Source organism: Heloderma suspectum, chromosome 3 (genome assembly GCF_057233095.1).
Source record: "Heloderma suspectum isolate Gila_16-S chromosome 3, 16-S_ref, whole genome shotgun sequence".
NCBI classification, from domain to species: Eukaryota; Metazoa; Chordata; class Lepidosauria; order Squamata; family Helodermatidae; genus Heloderma; species Heloderma suspectum.
Window position 1 is genome coordinate 267,783,477 of NC_139460.1, and position 17,712 is coordinate 267,801,188.

General features: G+C 47.1%; 1 protein-coding gene across 1 annotated transcript in view; it reads left to right on the plus strand.

Moving 5' to 3' along the window:
- Positions 1-17,712, plus strand: part of TSPEAR (thrombospondin type laminin G domain and EAR repeats) — a 78,552-nt gene that overhangs the window by 47,833 nt on the left and 13,007 nt on the right. The window contains exons 8-9 of the mRNA XM_084846889.1: positions 6,632-6,818; positions 14,829-15,058. Coding sequence (XP_084703015.1) covers positions 6,632-6,818; positions 14,829-15,058 — 417 coding nt within the window. The remainder of the gene's footprint in view (positions 1-6,631; positions 6,819-14,828; positions 15,059-17,712) is intronic.

Below are 17,712 nucleotides of genomic sequence, written 5' to 3' on the forward strand. Positions count from 1 at the left end.
CATCCTCTCCTAGTGCATGTTGATCCTGTTCCAAATTGGGACTATGTGCAGTTACCCTAAAGTAAAGATAAGGCTCAGCTAGATGCTAAGCAATTAACCTAGATGTTTTTTTTTTAATTAAGCTCTGGATGTTTTTTTTTTTAATTAAGGCATTATCCTTGCAGAATCGGGGCTTCTCCGCAATGTTTCTTTTCTAATTGAGACATGATCTTCGAAGCTTCGAAGTTGTGAAGCTTCACAACTTCGAAACTTCGAAGATCATGCCTGAATCAGAAAAAAAAACATCGCGGAGAAGACCCAATTCTGCAAGGATAACGCCTTAATTTAAAAAAAAAACATCCGGAGAGAAGGATAGGAGGGGGTAAAACTTAGTCTCATTTGAAGGGATACAACAAACCCCTGCTCAATGCAGGAAGCCTGATTCCCAGGCTGTGGCCCATCCAACTACTGACCGGGGCCGACCCCACTTAGCATCCGAGATCAGACAAGCACGCAGGAAAACAGCACAGCACTCGAGTGTGAACCGAGCTTGCGCATTCGATGAAGCTCTGCAACAGGGAAAATAGGTGAGTGTGAATAATCATGTTTTAATGCGAGAGTGTTTAACCCGACGGGACACCGAATTCATTGCAATGGCAGGTGCAATGTAGATCGGCCCTTGTTGGCCAGTCCTCCTAGAAGTGAGCTACATGTTCTGTCACCACATAGAACAGTCCTTCCTGCACTGTATCATTACAGCTTGTCAGAATTCCCTGCTGAATGTCAATTATCCTCCATTTTGAACATTCATGGTAACACAGATTTTTTTTAAAAAGAAGTAAATGATAAACCTCTATGCATAACTCCTGCTATCACGTCCCAGCCCAGAGAAGAAGACCTTATGACATTCCTCAATGTGCTCAGTCAAATCCTCAAGGGAAGGATGTTCAAAAGCTGTGGGAAAGGGCAGAAACACCTCTGTGCAACACTTTTCCATTTGGTGCGTTGACAGTACTACCAAGAGGGCTTCCCAAGAGGGTGCTCCCCGGTCAGTCTGAAAGATTCCTATGGAAAACTAAGGGAGGAGGCAGCCTTTTAAGTTTTTATGGGCCCCCAGTTGTTTCTAGGTGCAATTATGCCCAGAAGAGGATAGGGGGCTAGTGCAGCTGTTGGTGCTCTGTCCAAACATGGAGTGACCCATCCTGCTGCATTGTGCACTAGCTGAAGTTCTCTAGTTATCAGGAGCAAGGTATATAAAGGGCAAGTGGGCTCCCCTTGGCCTTGAAGCCATTCTTTTTCTGAGCTTTCCTGGGGAATGCTTGAAAGAACCACACATCTCATGCTTTAGTGATGGCCAGGGAGCATGGGATTTGTATTGTCTACCGCTTCTCCTGCTTCAGTTCAGGAGGCCGAGGAAACTACAAATCAAACACTCCTCAGGAGGAAATGATACTCCTCAGGTGTGTCATTTCCAGTTACGAATGAGGTCGGCAAGCAGGGATCTCCCTTGTCTCTGCCTAGCAAGCCCTTTCTGCTGCCACTCACCCCTCCCCTTTCTCAGTGGTAGGTTGTTTTATTTACTTGTTTGTTTGCTAAGGAGGTGGGGGACTGGCAGGGTGGGCAGACTACTGGTGGGGTGCAGTGGTGAATCCTGTTACTAGCCAGACCTCAGTTTGGAGGGATCTGGGCCCAACCCCTAACAGGGTGTGATTTATGAACTGTGGTTCATATTCTGAACTCCCTCAGTTCTCAACCTCCATCTCTGCTAGGAGCAGGCAACAGCAAGCCAGATTTCTTGCCAGCGATAGGCCTGGCCCCCATCTGCTTGGTGTGGCCCTAGGACGGTTCTTACGCTGTAGCCCAGCAGCCCTAGGAGCAAGGCCCTTTACCCCAGACATTTTTTATCATTCCTAGAGATCACAGCCCTATTCAGGTGTTCATCTGAATACGTATGGGGGTGAGGAGGAGGCACTGCATCGGCTTGTACCTCCTGGCCCAGCCCCATATGAACGTTTGCTGTAATGTCTGAAGGAGGGGCTGTGGTTTCGTGGTGGAGCCGCATGCTTTCCATGCAGAAGGTCCCAGGTTCAATCCCCATTATCTCCATGTGGGGCTGGAAGAACCCCTGCCTGAAACCCCGGAGAGCCACTGCCAGGCAGTCTTGACAATACTGGGCTAGATGGATCAGTGACTCAGTAGAAGGCAGCTTCCTGTGTTCCCTAAGGAGCTTTTGTGCATACGAACTATATGTGTGGGCTTTACTACACGTGATCAGAGATTCTACCTATTTGGGGGGGGGGGTTGATCGCAGAGACCGACATTGCACCAAATGCTTGTAGCGGGCAGGGATGAGGCTAGTTGGCGCAAACAGTCACAACCTCCCTCCCCCACTACGTGCATTCAAACAGACTTCTGAACCAGTGGAGGCCAGTGGCTCCGATGTCAGTGGGGCAGTGAATCTGTTCCAGTTTCAGCCAGAACTGAAACCCAGAGTGGAGTCACCGCCCCACTGACATTGGAGCTATCAGCCTCCACTGATCTGAACAGTGCTTTTAGGGTTACTATGAAGGGTGTGCGCATCTTGACTTGAGCTGTTTAGTGTCATGGGGAGTGGGGGAATAACTGAAATTACCCCACTTCTCCAAATCTCTGAGAGCTTTTTTTTTTTTTTTACACATTCAGTTCTTTCCCCAGAAAGTAATGAACTACAACATTGGGCTAATGTACAAAACACACGAAGTATGTCAAAATAACACCGCCAAACACCAGGGTCTTCCCAAGAGCAGTAGGTGTCAGGGGTGTTTCTGAGCGCAGGGAGTGGGATAGCAGTTCAGATTCTGAAGGAGAACTGTCAGACATGGGGGAGGTGTTTTCCCAGGCTAGTCCAGATATGAGTAGGCCAGCTTCCCAGGTTACAAACATCCAGCTAGCTGAGGATGAGGGTCCCTCTTCACACACACACTCCTGTGAGAGGCAGCAAACAGGAGGAGGCGGGGTGTGGGGAGCATGACCTAATAGACATCAGACGCAGGCACAGAGCAAAGAGAGAGAAGGCAGGGGTGGAACGTAGATGGTCTACTCGATTGGCCTTGTGTGAAAAGCTGCGCTTAGAGGCCTCATGAGAAGAGAGGGACCTCCCCTGCTTAAGTTAGGCTAATCAGACCGCCTCCCTCTTCAAATGGCGGACAACTTTCATAACTTCCTTTTGAATCTCCTGAAGGCATTCCTTGGTAGAACGAGAGTCACTGCGAATTTGCATCTGTATGACCCTGTGAAGTAATAGATTAAAAGTTGTAGATTGAAGCCTCTCCTCTGTGAATGTTTGAGCTTAGAAGTAAAGTGGGGGCTAAAGGAATCCTGACAGCAGGGCCTATTCCCAACCCTTCTAAAAAAAGCCCATTGGCATGTTTGGCTTGCAGATGTTCAGCAGTCTGTATTTTATTAAAGGCAGGAACAGGGTGGCCTGTTCGAATAACAAAGGCTCTGAGTGGGGAGGTCCGTATTTCTGTGCCTCAGTGGCAAACAGCCCCTTTCTCTGCTTTTGGTTCCAGACATCTGGATCACAGGAATATTATGAACTGTGCTGAAATAATAATTGAATAATGGCCCAACATATCCTTTAGATGAGTGCTAGAAAATTAGTCACTCTACACCTGATAACAAGATAATACATAACGCCATTCAGCACCACTAAAATCAATCGGAATTTTGCTGTTGACTTCACAGGTCTCTGAACTGTGTTCTTACAGCCTGTTCCCATGCATGTTTCCTTGGAAATAAATTAACCAAGTTGGCTCACTCCCAAATAAAGGTGCATAGGATTTCAACCTCTCTGTTTCTGGTGCCTCCAATTTCAGTATTTTATTCCATCAGAGGTAACAGCAACAGGAAAAGGTATCATGTTCTGTTGAGTGTTGTACATCTTTCCACTATGTGGATTCTGCAAATTGTGCTTTCTCTACCATTTCCCTGATCTGCATTAGATCTTGCATTAACCTGCCCTTAGCTGTGAGGCAGCTGGTGACTGGGGATAGGACTTTTTTGGTTGTGGCACCCGGGTTATGGAATACCCTGTGCAGGGCAGCTCACCTAGTCCTGGGTTTGATAGGCTTTTGGCGCCACATAAAAAATGTTTTTTATTTGCCCAGGCCTTTTAGATCTTATGAGTGTTTAGGTCAGATGGTTGTTATTGCTTGATGAGGAGGCTGCTGGTTGTTATGAATGTAGTATTGGTTTCATTGTTACTGCTATAATTTTAACTAGTGTGAACCACTCTGAAAACTCTTTGACTGAAGAGCAGGATTGCAAGATTTTTGTAATAAACTATAGATTAATATGATTTATACCCTGCCTTTCTATCAAGAAAAAATGGCACTCAAAGCAGCTTACAAATCAATAATAAAAACATTAATAAAATAATAAAATGCATTAAAATACAATAAAAGCACAGCAACAACAGAATAAAAACAGCGCCCAACCCACAGACCCACTTACAGGCCAAAGGTCTGCTTGGATAAAGCGGCCTTTGCCTACCAGTGGAGGCACAGCAGAGAGGGAGCAAACCTAGCTTCCCTTAGCAGGGAGTTCCACAGCCTGGGAGCAGGCACCGAGAAGGCCCTCTCTCGCATCACAACCAAATGTGCCTCTGAAAGCAGTGGTCTCGAAAGAAGGTCCTCTCCAGAAGATCTTAAGAACCAGGCAGGCTTGTCTTGGAGAAGGCGGTCTTTCAGGTAACCTAAGTACAGCAGGAATGCCAGGTGGGTTGCTGGGTTTACCAACTTTTTTTCCTAGGAGCGCTCCTGTACCTTTAACAGTGGCCGAAGTTAAGCAAGTGACATCTTTTTCTGTCACTTTATCTCCTTGGAAAAAGCCTCACCTGCTGACACTGGCACCCCACAAGGTAGTCTGCTAGATGAAACGGCCGGCAACTGCTGCATACTACTGAGCAGGGAGAATTCCCATCCATCCTTTTCAGCCCTGGGAGCTGGAGATGGGAGTGGTGGGAAGTGGTGCTGCATCCAGCACCATGCAAGCATACAGTTGCTGCCTGGAGAGCTGCCCCTGCTGACATCAGCAGTCTGTGTCTGTGCCAGGGCAGCCATCCAGGCAGCAGCCATGTGCTTACCTGATGCTGAATTCAGCATCTGCTGCCACCTCCACCATCCCCCCCTGTACTGAGCACATAGGTGGAGTGCACAGGACCTGTGTCATTCCACCAATGGCTAGATCAGAAGCTTCTGTAGCCTGCTCTTCCAGAGCCCCAGCTGCAAGCAGTTAACCCAGCCTTCATGACTTCCTGCTCCTGAGGAATCCCCTACTCTTGGGGATTCCTCGTACTCCCAGGGAACATAGCTTTCCTGGGCCCTAAGGCAAGCACTTTGCTGCCAGGAGGCCATCTACATCTGCACTGCTGGTGCTCTGTGGGGCCAGGTGGTTGCTTGGCCTCTTCCTCTGACTCCATGGGTGGGGTACATTCATCAGGGGTCCCATCTATGGGTTCCTTGAGGTCTACCATTGCTGAAGGGCCTCTGGAGATGCAGGAGGTGCCTGGGGTAGCTGTAGGGTCTCATGGGGTCTTGGGACTCTGCAATATCAGGGTCTTCATTTGAAGAGTCATCCTGGCCCAGGTCTGGCATGACACCTCCTGGTGCTTAAAGGTATGAATGGGGATTCCCTTCCTCACTTGATCACCATGCAGTGGCTGCAGGCAGTTTCATCAGGTGAACCACCTCACCAGCCACCACTGCTTGGTTCATATTTTCAGCTAAGGGAGGCATAACGAGTGATGGACGAATCTGTCAGTTTTTGTTTCTCTTAGGCTAGATCCACACTAGTGCTTTTTATTGGTATTTTATCAGTATTATCCACACTGCAACAGATGCCATTGGGTGTGCTACGATATATCACAATCCACAAGAGGAATATAGTGTCACTACGATGGGATATGACACAAGGTGTAATTTCTAATTTTCCCCATCGTAAATTCGGTTCATCCCAAACATTGGCAATTTTTCCAATCTTAATTTCAGTTCGTCCCGAACTTTGAGAATTTTTTTTTAAGTTTGCATGAAAATATGTATACATTTTTGTCTCCATTTCTCCTAATGCATGCATTTTGTATGCAATTTTGCCCGAGGCACACATTTTTTGCAAGCAGTTTTCACAAATGCATGCACATTTGTTCACACTTTCCCCTAATATACACATTTTTGTACATATGTTTTGAGTGGAGAACTCAATTGCAAAATTTGGAGAAATGCAAATTTCAAAGGATAACTGAGTTTCAGTTCACATAGTGGTTCAAAAGTGCAAAATTGGGTAATTTCGCATTAAAATGCAAAGCAAACTAATTTCTCCCCTTCCCTAGGCATGAGCTCCTTCCTCACCCTGCATGCAGATGATATGCTCCCCCCGCCCCCTGTTTGCTGCAGTTCTGGTTGATCTCATTTGTGCATGGCGACTGGTGATGGGAGAGTATGAAGGGTGATACTATAGACTTAGAAAGAACTGATATCGCTATATGTAAGCATCCTTCAGCCTGTTATCACAAAACAAATTCATATCCTGTTGAGGATGAAGCCAACAAACTCTGTGCTCTTGATCATTCTGTGCCAGAAGAGAGACTGAGCTGTTGTGGCTTCTTATGTTTCAGATTTTCCTTGCAGTAGCTAATTTTGAACAGGATGAAAGGGGCCAGGAGTTTTCTGTAATTTACAAGTGGAACTACAGAAAAGAGAAATTCATTGTGTACCAGAGGATCACCACATACAGTGCTCGGGACTGGGAAGCATTCATCATTGATGGAGAGGCTTTTCTCGCAGTGGCTAATCACAGGAAAGGTACCTAGATGATGATGGGCAATGACGCTGATCAGCAAAACCCCTTTCCTTGTCACTGGACAAACCATCTGGGTTGCACCTTCTTTCTTGACATTGGCTCTGTGCCTGTAACACCTGCTTGATGTTTGTAAAGTCAACAGATGCATGTCTGGCATGGAGGAGCAGTTATAAGGGAAAAGCTGCTCTTGGTAAATTAATGCCTGTCATTTATTTACTGAATTTGTATCCTGCTTTTCTCCACCCTATGGAGGACCCAAAGTAGCTAGACTGTAATGAAGCTGATGAAAGGTACGTGAACCCTGCCATACCTGCGTACAAAAATCTACTCCCTAGATTAGGAGTAGTGTTTCCATTTGAGAGGATGCAGTTTCCAGACAAGCTTAAGCCCTGGGCCCGTTCTTTGTTGAAATTAAAAAGTTCATAAAAAATTATGCATGGTGTGGTGAAGGTGGAGAGAGAGGAATGTTCCCCCCACTCCACAAATAATGCTAGAATTTGAGATTGCCCAGTGAACCTAGGGAGAGGAGATTCAGGACAGGCAAAAGAAAATACTACACATGACACATAATTAACTTGTAATAATCCCGTAATTAATTAACAGAATTCACTGCCGCAAGATGTGCTGATGGCTGCTAGCTTTAACAGGGGCTTAGATAAATTTGTGTAGGACAGGCTTGTTAATGTAGTTCAGCCTCCCGCAACCTGGGGCCCTCCAGATGTGTTGGACTACAATTCCCATCACCCCAGTCAGCATTGATGAGGACGATGGGAGTTGTACTCAACACATCTGGAGGGCCCCAAGTTGGGGGAGGCAGATGTAGTTTATTAAAGCCACTGAATATCAGCTGCTGGGGAGAAAAAGTATGGGAGGTTTGTTGCCTTCATGTCCTGCTTGTGGCTTCCTGGAAGCATCTGGTTGGTTCCTTTAGGAAACAAGATACTGTATTTGATGGATCCTTGGTCTGATCCAGCAAAGCACACGTTATGACGCAACTAAGAGTAGCTCTTCAACCAAGAGGGGCATTTCAAGGAATTGGTATTTTTGCCTTTCTTATTCTAATCAACACTCCACTGATTGGAGGCTTCCCTTGAAATGAAAATGGCAGCCTTGGAGAGGCAATTTTTGTAGGGACCATAGCAGGGAGAGAAAAACTATCCCCCCCACCCTCCACACTCCCAAGGGTGGTTAGCAGGTAAGGTCAAGTATAGTGTTGCCCTGTGCCACCTTTAAGTCAATAGAACTTAATGGATTTGTAGTGGGTTTTTAACAACGGATCACATTTGCGCAGGAATGGATGCTTCCTTTCATTTCACACTAGACTTTTCAAATCCACGTCTGAAGTGTGTGCAAGATGTGGTTCCATTATGCTACCTTCCCCCTGCCCCAAAGTAGTTCTGCACCCATGTTCTACATATTTAGTTGCTGGCAGCTATCTGCTGATCCCTTTGTGTGTCAAACAAACTACATGTTAAGAGACACACTCTGGAGGCCAGCAGTGGGCCTCTGGTAAGGTGTGGGCATCAACAAGTCCCCAGTAAGTCCGACCCCTGACACTAGGCCTCCTCAGTCCAGGCTTTGAAAACCGTCAGTTGATTCTCAAATTCCCACAAACAAATCGGGAGTTAAAGTTTTGTTGAAAATCTGGCTTGTAGTTTCAGGTTGTGGGCATCTAGGTTCAAATTAAGAAAATAAGAAGAGCCCTGCTGGATCAGACCAAAGGTCTGCCTAGTCCAGCCTCCTGTTTCCGACAGTGGCCAACCAGATACCTCTGGAAAAGCCACAAGCAGCATGTGAGGGCAATCGTCTTCTCCTGCTGCTGTTCCCCAGCAACTGGCATTCAGCTGCTTTGTACCCTGATCCTGGAGGGTAAGTGTATTACTATCATGACTAATAGCCATTGATAGACGTATCCTCCGTGGATTGGTCTAATTGCCTTTTAAAGTTGCTTTGACAGGTAGTGGAATCTCTTGAAAGCTTTTTGGGAACCATAATCATCTTCAGACATTGGACTTTTGTGGGAAACAGGACATTCTGAGCGTCCATGAAATGGCCATATACTGCCACCCAGTGGAGCCCATTAGAACAGTCATTTCTTCTGGAAAGAAATATGTGGTTACACTCACTTTTCTATTCAGTGTTGTAGTATTTGCAAGATTATAAAATGAACCACAGACTCTGATTTAGAGGGAACAAACTTTACTTAAGGAGCAATCCTGTGGCCGCTAGTGAGCGGCTAGACGGCCATAGGATATGCTGTTTTCCAGGAACCAACCTCAGAGCCTGCACTCCGAGGTTGGTTCCCGGAAAACCGACCTCCTTGCAATTCCGCACTGCCTCCGAGGCAGCGTGGAACAGCCCTGTCCTCTGCACTCGCAAGAGGGGCACGGAGGGGCTGGAAAGGGGCGTTCCGGGGAGCGTTCCGGGGTGGGGAAATCGTAGCTGCCTGTACAACACATCCAACGTGTCATGCAGCAGCCTCCTTCCTTGCTCCGTGCTCCTGCGGCTAGACAGCCACAATTGGCTGTCTAGCAGAAAAAGCAGGGCAGGAGACACATGGAGGGAATGATCCCCTCTGTGCTTCTCCTGCCCTGCTTTGGATAGGCGGTCGCCTCTGAGTTCAGAGGCAGCTGCCTATCTAAATAGGATTGTGCCCTTAATGTGCTACCATCAAACTATATACTAAACTGAAAGTAGTCAGATACTCCTTAGCTTCCTTTCCCTGCTGGTCTCACCCCGAACTGATTCCCCCCCATACAGCCATTTCTAAATTACTTTAGTTCTTACTCACGTTACAAGTGTTGTGTGGGAAGAAAGTGTCATCAATGTTCTTGGTCTTGGCTTTAATAATAATGGATGATATGAACTTAAATTATGTCATATCAGTCATTTTCTTACTGGGTTCTCCCCCTTGCTTTTGCAAAAAGGTTGGGGAGGAGGAAGATGGAGGAATATGAATTAAACCAGGGGTAGGCAATCTGGGGCAGAATCCAGTGCTGCCCATGTGCCAACAGGACCCATGAGCACTTCCTAACACAACCAGAAACAAGCCAAAATGCTCATTTCCGGAACAGAACAGGTCAGTGGAGGTAGCAGCAGTGGAGGCTGGTGGCTCCAATGTCAGTGGGGCAGTAAATCTGGTCCGGGTTTCAGTCAGAACCAGTCAGAACTCTAAAGAGCTATCCAAGGTGCTTCTGCTTCACACTTTGGATAGTTCCTTTAGAATTCTGACTGGCTCTGACTGAATCCCAGAGCAGATTCACTGCCCCACTGACATCGGAGCCATCAGTCTCCACTGGATAGCAGAAGGGAGCTCTGCTGACCTGCCCCATTCCAGAAATGAGTGTGAGCTTCCTGCTGTGCTGGGAGTGGGTCCTGCTGGCACAATGTGATCAGGCAGCACAATGTGCACAGGCAGCACTAGATACTGCCCATAATGTCCTCTAGTTATTTTGGACTGCAACTCCCATGAGTCCCAACCAGCGTGGCCAATGGTAAGTGACTGTGGGAACTGCAGTCCAAAATGTCTGGAGGGCGACCAGGTTGCCTACCCTGATTTAAACCTTCTGCTGAGCTGAGCTGAACTTTTTTCCCTTTTAAAATCAGTGTTTATTTTTTAAAAACCTAATTTCAAAAGTCTCACAAAAGCTCAGCCAGCTACTGTGATCCATTGTGCAGTAAGTTAAACACAGAAGCAGTATTTATTTATTTATTTATTTATTTATTTATTATTTATTTCATTTCTATACCACCCAATAGCCGAAGCTCTCTGGGCGGTTCACAAAAACTAAAACCAAACAACACACAATAAAACAATTTAAAATATATAGAACATTAAAACCACAATATAACAATACAACCACAATAAAACCTAGCTGCAGTACAGGAGTTTAAAATACAGATTTAAAACAGCAAAGATAAAAAATTTAGGAAGCTAAAATGCCTGGGAAAATAAAAAGGTCTTCACCTGGCGCCGAAAGGAGTACAATGTAGGCGCCAGGCGAACCTCACTAGGGAGCTCATTCCAGAGCCGGGTTGCCACAACAGAAAAAGCCCTCCTCCTAGTAGCCACCCGCCTCACTTCCTTTGTCAGGGGCTCACGGAGAAGGGCCGCTGATGATGATCTTAAGGTCCGGGCAGACACATATGGGAGGAGGCGATCCTTCAGGTAACCTGGCCCCAAGCCGTTAAGGGCTTTGAATGTTAACACCAGCACTTTGAATCGGGCCCGGAAATGGACTGGCAGCCAGTGCAGCTGGAAAAGTACTGGCGTAATATGAGCTCGCAGGCCAGTCCCTGTTCACAATCTTGCTGCCCTGTTTTGGACCAGCTGAAGTTTCCGGACCGTTTTCAAAGGCAGCCCCACGTATAACGCATTGCAGTAATCCAGACGAGAAGTTATCAGAGCATGGATAACTGTAGCTAGGCTATCTCTGTCCAGATAAGGGCGTAGTTGGTATACCAGCCTAAGCTGATAAAAAGTGCTCTGTGCCACTGAGTTCACCTGTGCCTCAAGTGACAGTTCTGGATCCAAGAGCACCCCCAAACTACGAACCTGATCCTTTAGGGGGAGTGCAACCCCCTCCAGAACAGGTTGAATATCACCTAGCCGGGCAGACGAACCACCCACTAACAGTACCTCCGTCTTGTCTGGATTGAGTTTCAGTTTATTAGCACTCATCCAGTCCATTACCGTGCCCAGGCACTGGTTCAGAACAGCCACTGCCTCACCTGGTTTTGATGAGAAAGAGAGGTAGAGCTGGGTGTCATCCGCATATTGATGGCACCTCAGCCCACACCTCCGGATAACCTCCCCCAGCGGTTTCATGTAGATGTTAAACAGCATGGGGGATAGAATAGAGCCCTGTGGAACCCCATGGCACAATTGCCATGGCACAGAGCAATAATCCCCCAGCACCACCTTCTGGAATCGGCCATCCAAGTAGGAGCGGAACCACTGTAGTGCAGTGCCTCCAACTCCCAACCCAGACAACCTATCCAGAAGGATACCATGGTCGATGGTATCGAAAACCGCTGAGAGGTCTAGGAGAATCAACAGGGTCGCACTCCCCCTGTCCCTCTCCCGGCAGAGGTCATCCCACAGGGCGACCAAGGCAGTTTCCGTTCCAAAACCAGGCCTGAAGCCCGATTGACATGGATCTAGATAATCCGTTTCATTCAACAGTGCCTGGAGCTGTCCTACAACCACCCGCTCAAGCACCTTGCCCAGGAAGGGGATGTTGGCCACTGGCCTATAATTGTTAACATCCTCTGGGTCCAGGTTAGGCTTTTTCAGGAGTGGTCTAATTACCGCCTCTTTTAAAGCAGCAGGCACCACTCCCTCTCTCAAGGAGGAATTTACAACCTCCTGGACCCAGCCGGACAACCCCTCCTTGTTTGATTTAATAAGCCATGAAGGGCAAGGGTCAAGCACACAAGTGGTCGATCGGACTTGGCCAAGCACCTTGTCCACATCCTCAGGCCTCAGTAACTGAAACTCATCCAATAAAACTGGACCAGATGGTGCTCTGAACGCCTCTACCAATGGAACTGCATTAATGGTGGTGTCCAATTCATGACGAATCTGAGCGACTTTATCCTCAAAGTGCTGCGCAAACTCGTCACAGCATGCTACCGAGGGTTCCACCCTCTCTCTCCCTGGCCCAGAATGTAACAGGCCGCGAACCACTCGGAAAAGCTCCGCCGGACGACACTGAGAAGATGCAATGCTGGTGGAAAAGAACTGCCTCTTTGCCACCCTCACCGCCACAGAGTAGGCTCGATAGTGGGCTCTTACCTGTGTTCGGTCAGACTCAGCACAAGTTTTCCTCCACCTGCGTTCTAGCCATCTCCCCTCTTGCTTCATTGCCCTCAGCTCAGGTGTATACCAAGGAGCTGGCCGGGCTCTGCTCAGAGGGAGAGGACGCTTGGGTGCGATCGTGTCAACCGCCCGAGTCATCTCTGCATTCCACAGAGCGACCTGGGCTTCGACAGGAGCACCAGCCATACCAGCAGGAAAATCCCCCAGAGCCCTCTGGAATCCATCGGAATCCATTAATCTCCGGGGGCGGACCATTTTAATAGGTCCCCCACCCTTACAGAGGGAAAAGGCCGCCAGAAGTCTAAACCTCAGCAGGAAGTGATCTGACCATGAGAAAGGGACAGATGTTAATTCCTCCACTTTCAGATCACCATCCTCCTGCCCAGTCGAGAAAACCAGATCAAGCGTGTGTCCTTTTATATGCGTTGGGCCGATGACATGTTGGGACAGCCCCATGGTTGTCATGGCGGCCATGAAGTCCTGAGCCGCCCCAGATACAGCGGCCTCGGCATGGAAGTTGAGATCCCCCAGGACCATCATCCTGGGGGTCCTCAACACCAAGTCCGAGACCACCTCCGTCAGCTCAGGCAGGGAGTCCGATGGGCAGCGGGGTGGGCGGTACACCAACAGAATCCCTAATCTGTCCCGGGTACCCAACACAAGGTACAGACACTCAAGATCTGTACTCGAATGAGCAGGAAGCCTGGAGAGGGAGATTGAATTCCTATAGACCACGGCAACCCCCCCTCCCCAACCCTCAAGTTGGTGTTGGTGCTGCACTGAGTACCCAGCAGGGCACAGCTGGGAGAGAGTGACCCCTCCCAGTTCCCCCACCCAGGTCTCAGTAATACATGCCAGGTCAGCCCCCTCATCCACAATCAAATCATGGATGAGGGAGGTCTTATTTTGGGCCGATCTGGCATTCAGCAGCAGCAGCACCAGACCCGAGGGCAGACTGGTAAGGCTGCCAGGAACCATCAGGTTGGGGGAAGAACCAGAAGAGGGGACAGCTGTAAGGTGTCTAGCCCCTCTTCTCCTCAGCTGGCCTGTTAATCCCCCAACGCCATACCTCCCCCTGCCCGTGACCACAGTTATGGTGGCACCTCCCCCACCCCCTGAGTTGTCCAATAGTCCTCCCAAGCACATATTAAAATATTAAGATATAAAATATACAACAGTTTAAAAGAATATAAAAGAGATAAAAGAGAACAGCAGCTAAGAAGGAGCAGATAGTCCACGTTTGCCCCTTCCCCTGGTCTTTAAAGCTGCTGCCAGTAGAAACTAGAAAAACTCACAAAGAACTGAAATCTACAGAGTGCAGTCCTTCACTTCAGAACCCTTTGCTCCACATTGGCCCGGTTTGGACGTAACACTGAGCTATGGTTTAGAGTTCAATGAACAAGCCTCTGGTTTGCACTCTCCCCACTCCCCTCTTTTTCTCTGTCACAGTTGCAAGAAGGAGATTGGAAGCTTTTACTTACACTTTTAGATTTACCAGAGTTCCTTGTTATATCAGAACTTGGGGAACTCTAGTTAGTTTAAACTACGGCTAAACTAGTGAGCAAGCCAGGACCAGAAACTATAGTTTGAACAAACCACAGTTTAAGCTACTCAGAGTTCCATCACATTCAGAGGTAACAGGGGACCCTGTTTAGTTTAAACGCAGAAGTAAAAGCTTCTAATCTCCTCTTTGCACACAGCCAGAGGAGGAAAGGGGAGGGAAGAATACAAGACCCGCAGACTTGTACAGGCTTATTCATGTAATACTAAACCAGCCTTCCTCAACCTGGCACCCTCCCAATGTGCTGGACTACAGTTCCCATCAACCCCAGCCAGCATGGCCATTGGCCATACTGGCTGGGTTGATGGGAAGTGTAGTTCAGCACATCAGGAGAGCACCAGGTTGGGAAAGGCTGCACTATGCCATAGTCTAGCATTACATGTGAAGACGATTTGAATTGTTAGCACCTTCTTGTTTCTTTATATGGTCCAAATCTAGACAAAACCCTGTAAAAAGCTCTGACAACTTCCTGGCCAGGCAAATGCCAGCAACTCAAACTAGATAAGGTAAATCCTTGACATCTGTAAAGTCAATCTCATTCCTGTCGCCTGAACATTCCCCATCTCATCTTGTTTTACCATCTTTATATACCATTTTTGTACATGCCATTCTTTCCTTATTCTTTCCCAGGGGATAACCACAATATAGACAGTGTCATATACAGGTGGAACTCCAGGACGGGGCTTTTTGAAGCCAACCAGACCATTCCTACCTCAGGAGCCTACGACTGGGAATTTTTCAGTATTGGGCCTTATTCCTTCCTGGTGGTGGCCAACACATTTAATGGAACATCCACCAAAATCTACTCCCACATCTACATTTGGCTCAGTGGATCCTTCCATCTCTTCCAGTCAATCTTGGTAAGGTACAATAATGGGAAAATGAATTCAACTTGTCTGAATGCTTGGGCAAGATATCTTGATCTGATCAAGCAATCAATTTGTATCCACAGTATATAGGAGTGTGTGCCTGTGTGAAGGGCAGGCCTGGTTTGTACACATAAGACAACAGCTCTGGATCCACAAATCTGCACTGGATGCTGCTACTACTATGATTTTCTTCAGAGGCCCTGTTGTATGTCCCACCACCAAGAGAGACTAGGTTGGTGGGAGCACAGGACAGGGCCTTTTCTGTGGCAGCAACCTGCTTGTGAAATTCCCTCACTAAGTAGGTCAGATTGGCCCCATCTCTGCTAAGCTTTCAGTGGGCCATTAAAATGTTTTTGTTCTGTTTGGCTTTTGATGGTTTTAAAATGAGATTAATTCCACTCTCTGGTATGTTGTAAAGATGGTTCTGTCCTCAATTAGTTTGTTTTATATGAGATAGTTTGAAAGTTTGTATATCACCTTGGGGTCCCTGTCAGGCACAAACATTTTAATACATTACTTAATTAAATAAAGAAAAATGATATATATCCAATGATTTGATTTCTTGTACATATGTGTTGGCACCAGAGGCTGTTGCACACAGGTAATGCTACCTGTTCATGCAGACGTGATTACAGAGCAACAGATAAGGAGCTGGATCATCCAATGCCTTGTCTTTTGCCCTTGCATAGTGCAGTTAAAGGTCCACATCTCTTAATTTGGATGGGAATGTACACCCTCACACACTGTCTTGAGTCACTGTACATAGCTTTAGCCCACATGTGCACAAACACATGTGGTATTATGGCTGGCGCAGGGCCATTGACTTTAATTCAAGGGTTCTCGAACCTCTTTCGGCCCAAGGACCAAATACAGTTTCAGAGAAGCTCTCAGGGATTGCAGTCCAGTGGTGGGCGGGGCTGAAGACAAAAGGGGCGGGGCCAAAATATTGTAGTTTAAAGCTCCTACTGACAGTAACTAAGCCTTAGAAAAGGCATTTCAACCTTTTAGAATGGGGAAACGACGGCACAATAGCTGGGAAACCACCAAATGATCAGTGGTTGGGGGAAAGGGGGTGGGGCCAGGGGAAGGGGGCATGGCCATCCGGGGAACCCCAAAGGGCTGGACTGGGACTTCAGGTGGGTTGGATTTGGCCCCTGGGCCTAAGATTCAACACCCTGCTTTAATGGGACTGCAAAAGACAAGCAAGGGGTCATGCTATTTTTATTTTTAGTCTTAGTGCAGATCAACAGCATCACTTTGAGTATGCAAATTGGTAGTAGCAAATAATAATAATAAAAATTTAATAGTTCTGTTGGAATCTGCAACATAAGAGATTGTTCATGCTGGCGGGGGCAGGGTGATGGGGAGGAAGATGCAAATGATGTAAAATAAAAGCATGTTCTAAACACTTGAAAGGTTGGCCATTTGGGCCTCTTCCAATGCAGCGCTTTTCCAGGCCCATCATGAACAGTCAGCATGGTCCAGCATCTGGTGAGGACCCATGAACCACCAGGAAACATGGTGCTTTCTGCATCATCTTTGCTAAAGAGTTCTAAGGCTAAGAGAGACCAGCTGTCTCAGGCAGCCAGTTAAGGAATAAGGCTTTGATGGGATGGCAGCAGCTTCTTTTAAAGTCTAAGGCACTGGCTCACCTCAGAAACCCACCTTGTCACCTGTCACCTGCCAGGACCAGGCTCCTGTACTCTGCTGCCATTCCCCATGTGTCAGGATAAGGGGCATTATTAGGAGAGTGCCCACCTGGGCATGGGCCCCGGATCTTTTTTTTTTTGAGCAGTGCCCCAGATCTTTTGAGCTGTCCTAATTGCCATTTCATTTTTTTTTTTTTTACATTTTCCCATGGACTTGCATTGGAAAACAGAAACGGCCATAACTTTTTTCTTTTATAAGATAAATACATGACATTTGGAGACCTGGTAGCCCCCATGGAGCTGATTGAACCTGCCCATTTTCAGCAGTTAGGTGCACTGTCTTTTATGTTAGTCACAGGTAAAATTTGCTATTTTCAAGGAAATTTCAAAGCAAAGAGCTATATATTTTTTGTGCTTCCACATACATGCATGGAATTTGGAGATCTGGCAGCCCCTATGGAGCTGACTGAACCAGCCAAATTTCAGACAGTTAGGTCCAGTGGCTTTTGTGCTAGCCATGCGTAAATGTTCTTTTCTCAAAGATTAAAACAAAAAATAAAAACTGCCAAGCTACACAGGGGATTAGAAATCCTAATCAGTGACCATTAGGAGGTCACTATCCCTAATCTCTAGTGCAGGTTTTTTAGGTGCAAAAAACCTCTCTCCCCCTACTTTTCTGCTCTTACATGCCCACTGTTGGGAGCTTGCCTGCAATGAAATTTTGAAGAGGGAGAAGGAAGGGAAGAAAGAGCTCCATGTGAAATACTGGTATTTCACACAGCACCTGATTTTACTGCCCCAAAGTGGAACCTTTGGCTTCTACAGAAGTTTAGTAGCTTCAATACAGCAAAGGATCCAATCAGCCTCCACAAACTTGGTTCTCCCCCTCCACTTTAATTTCTCCTAAATAGCTGTAGGACTCAAATTATTTCAAAAGGAGGGTTAGGACTATGTGGTGTCATGACAGAGAAACTGCTGGGGCTTTTAAACAGGTTC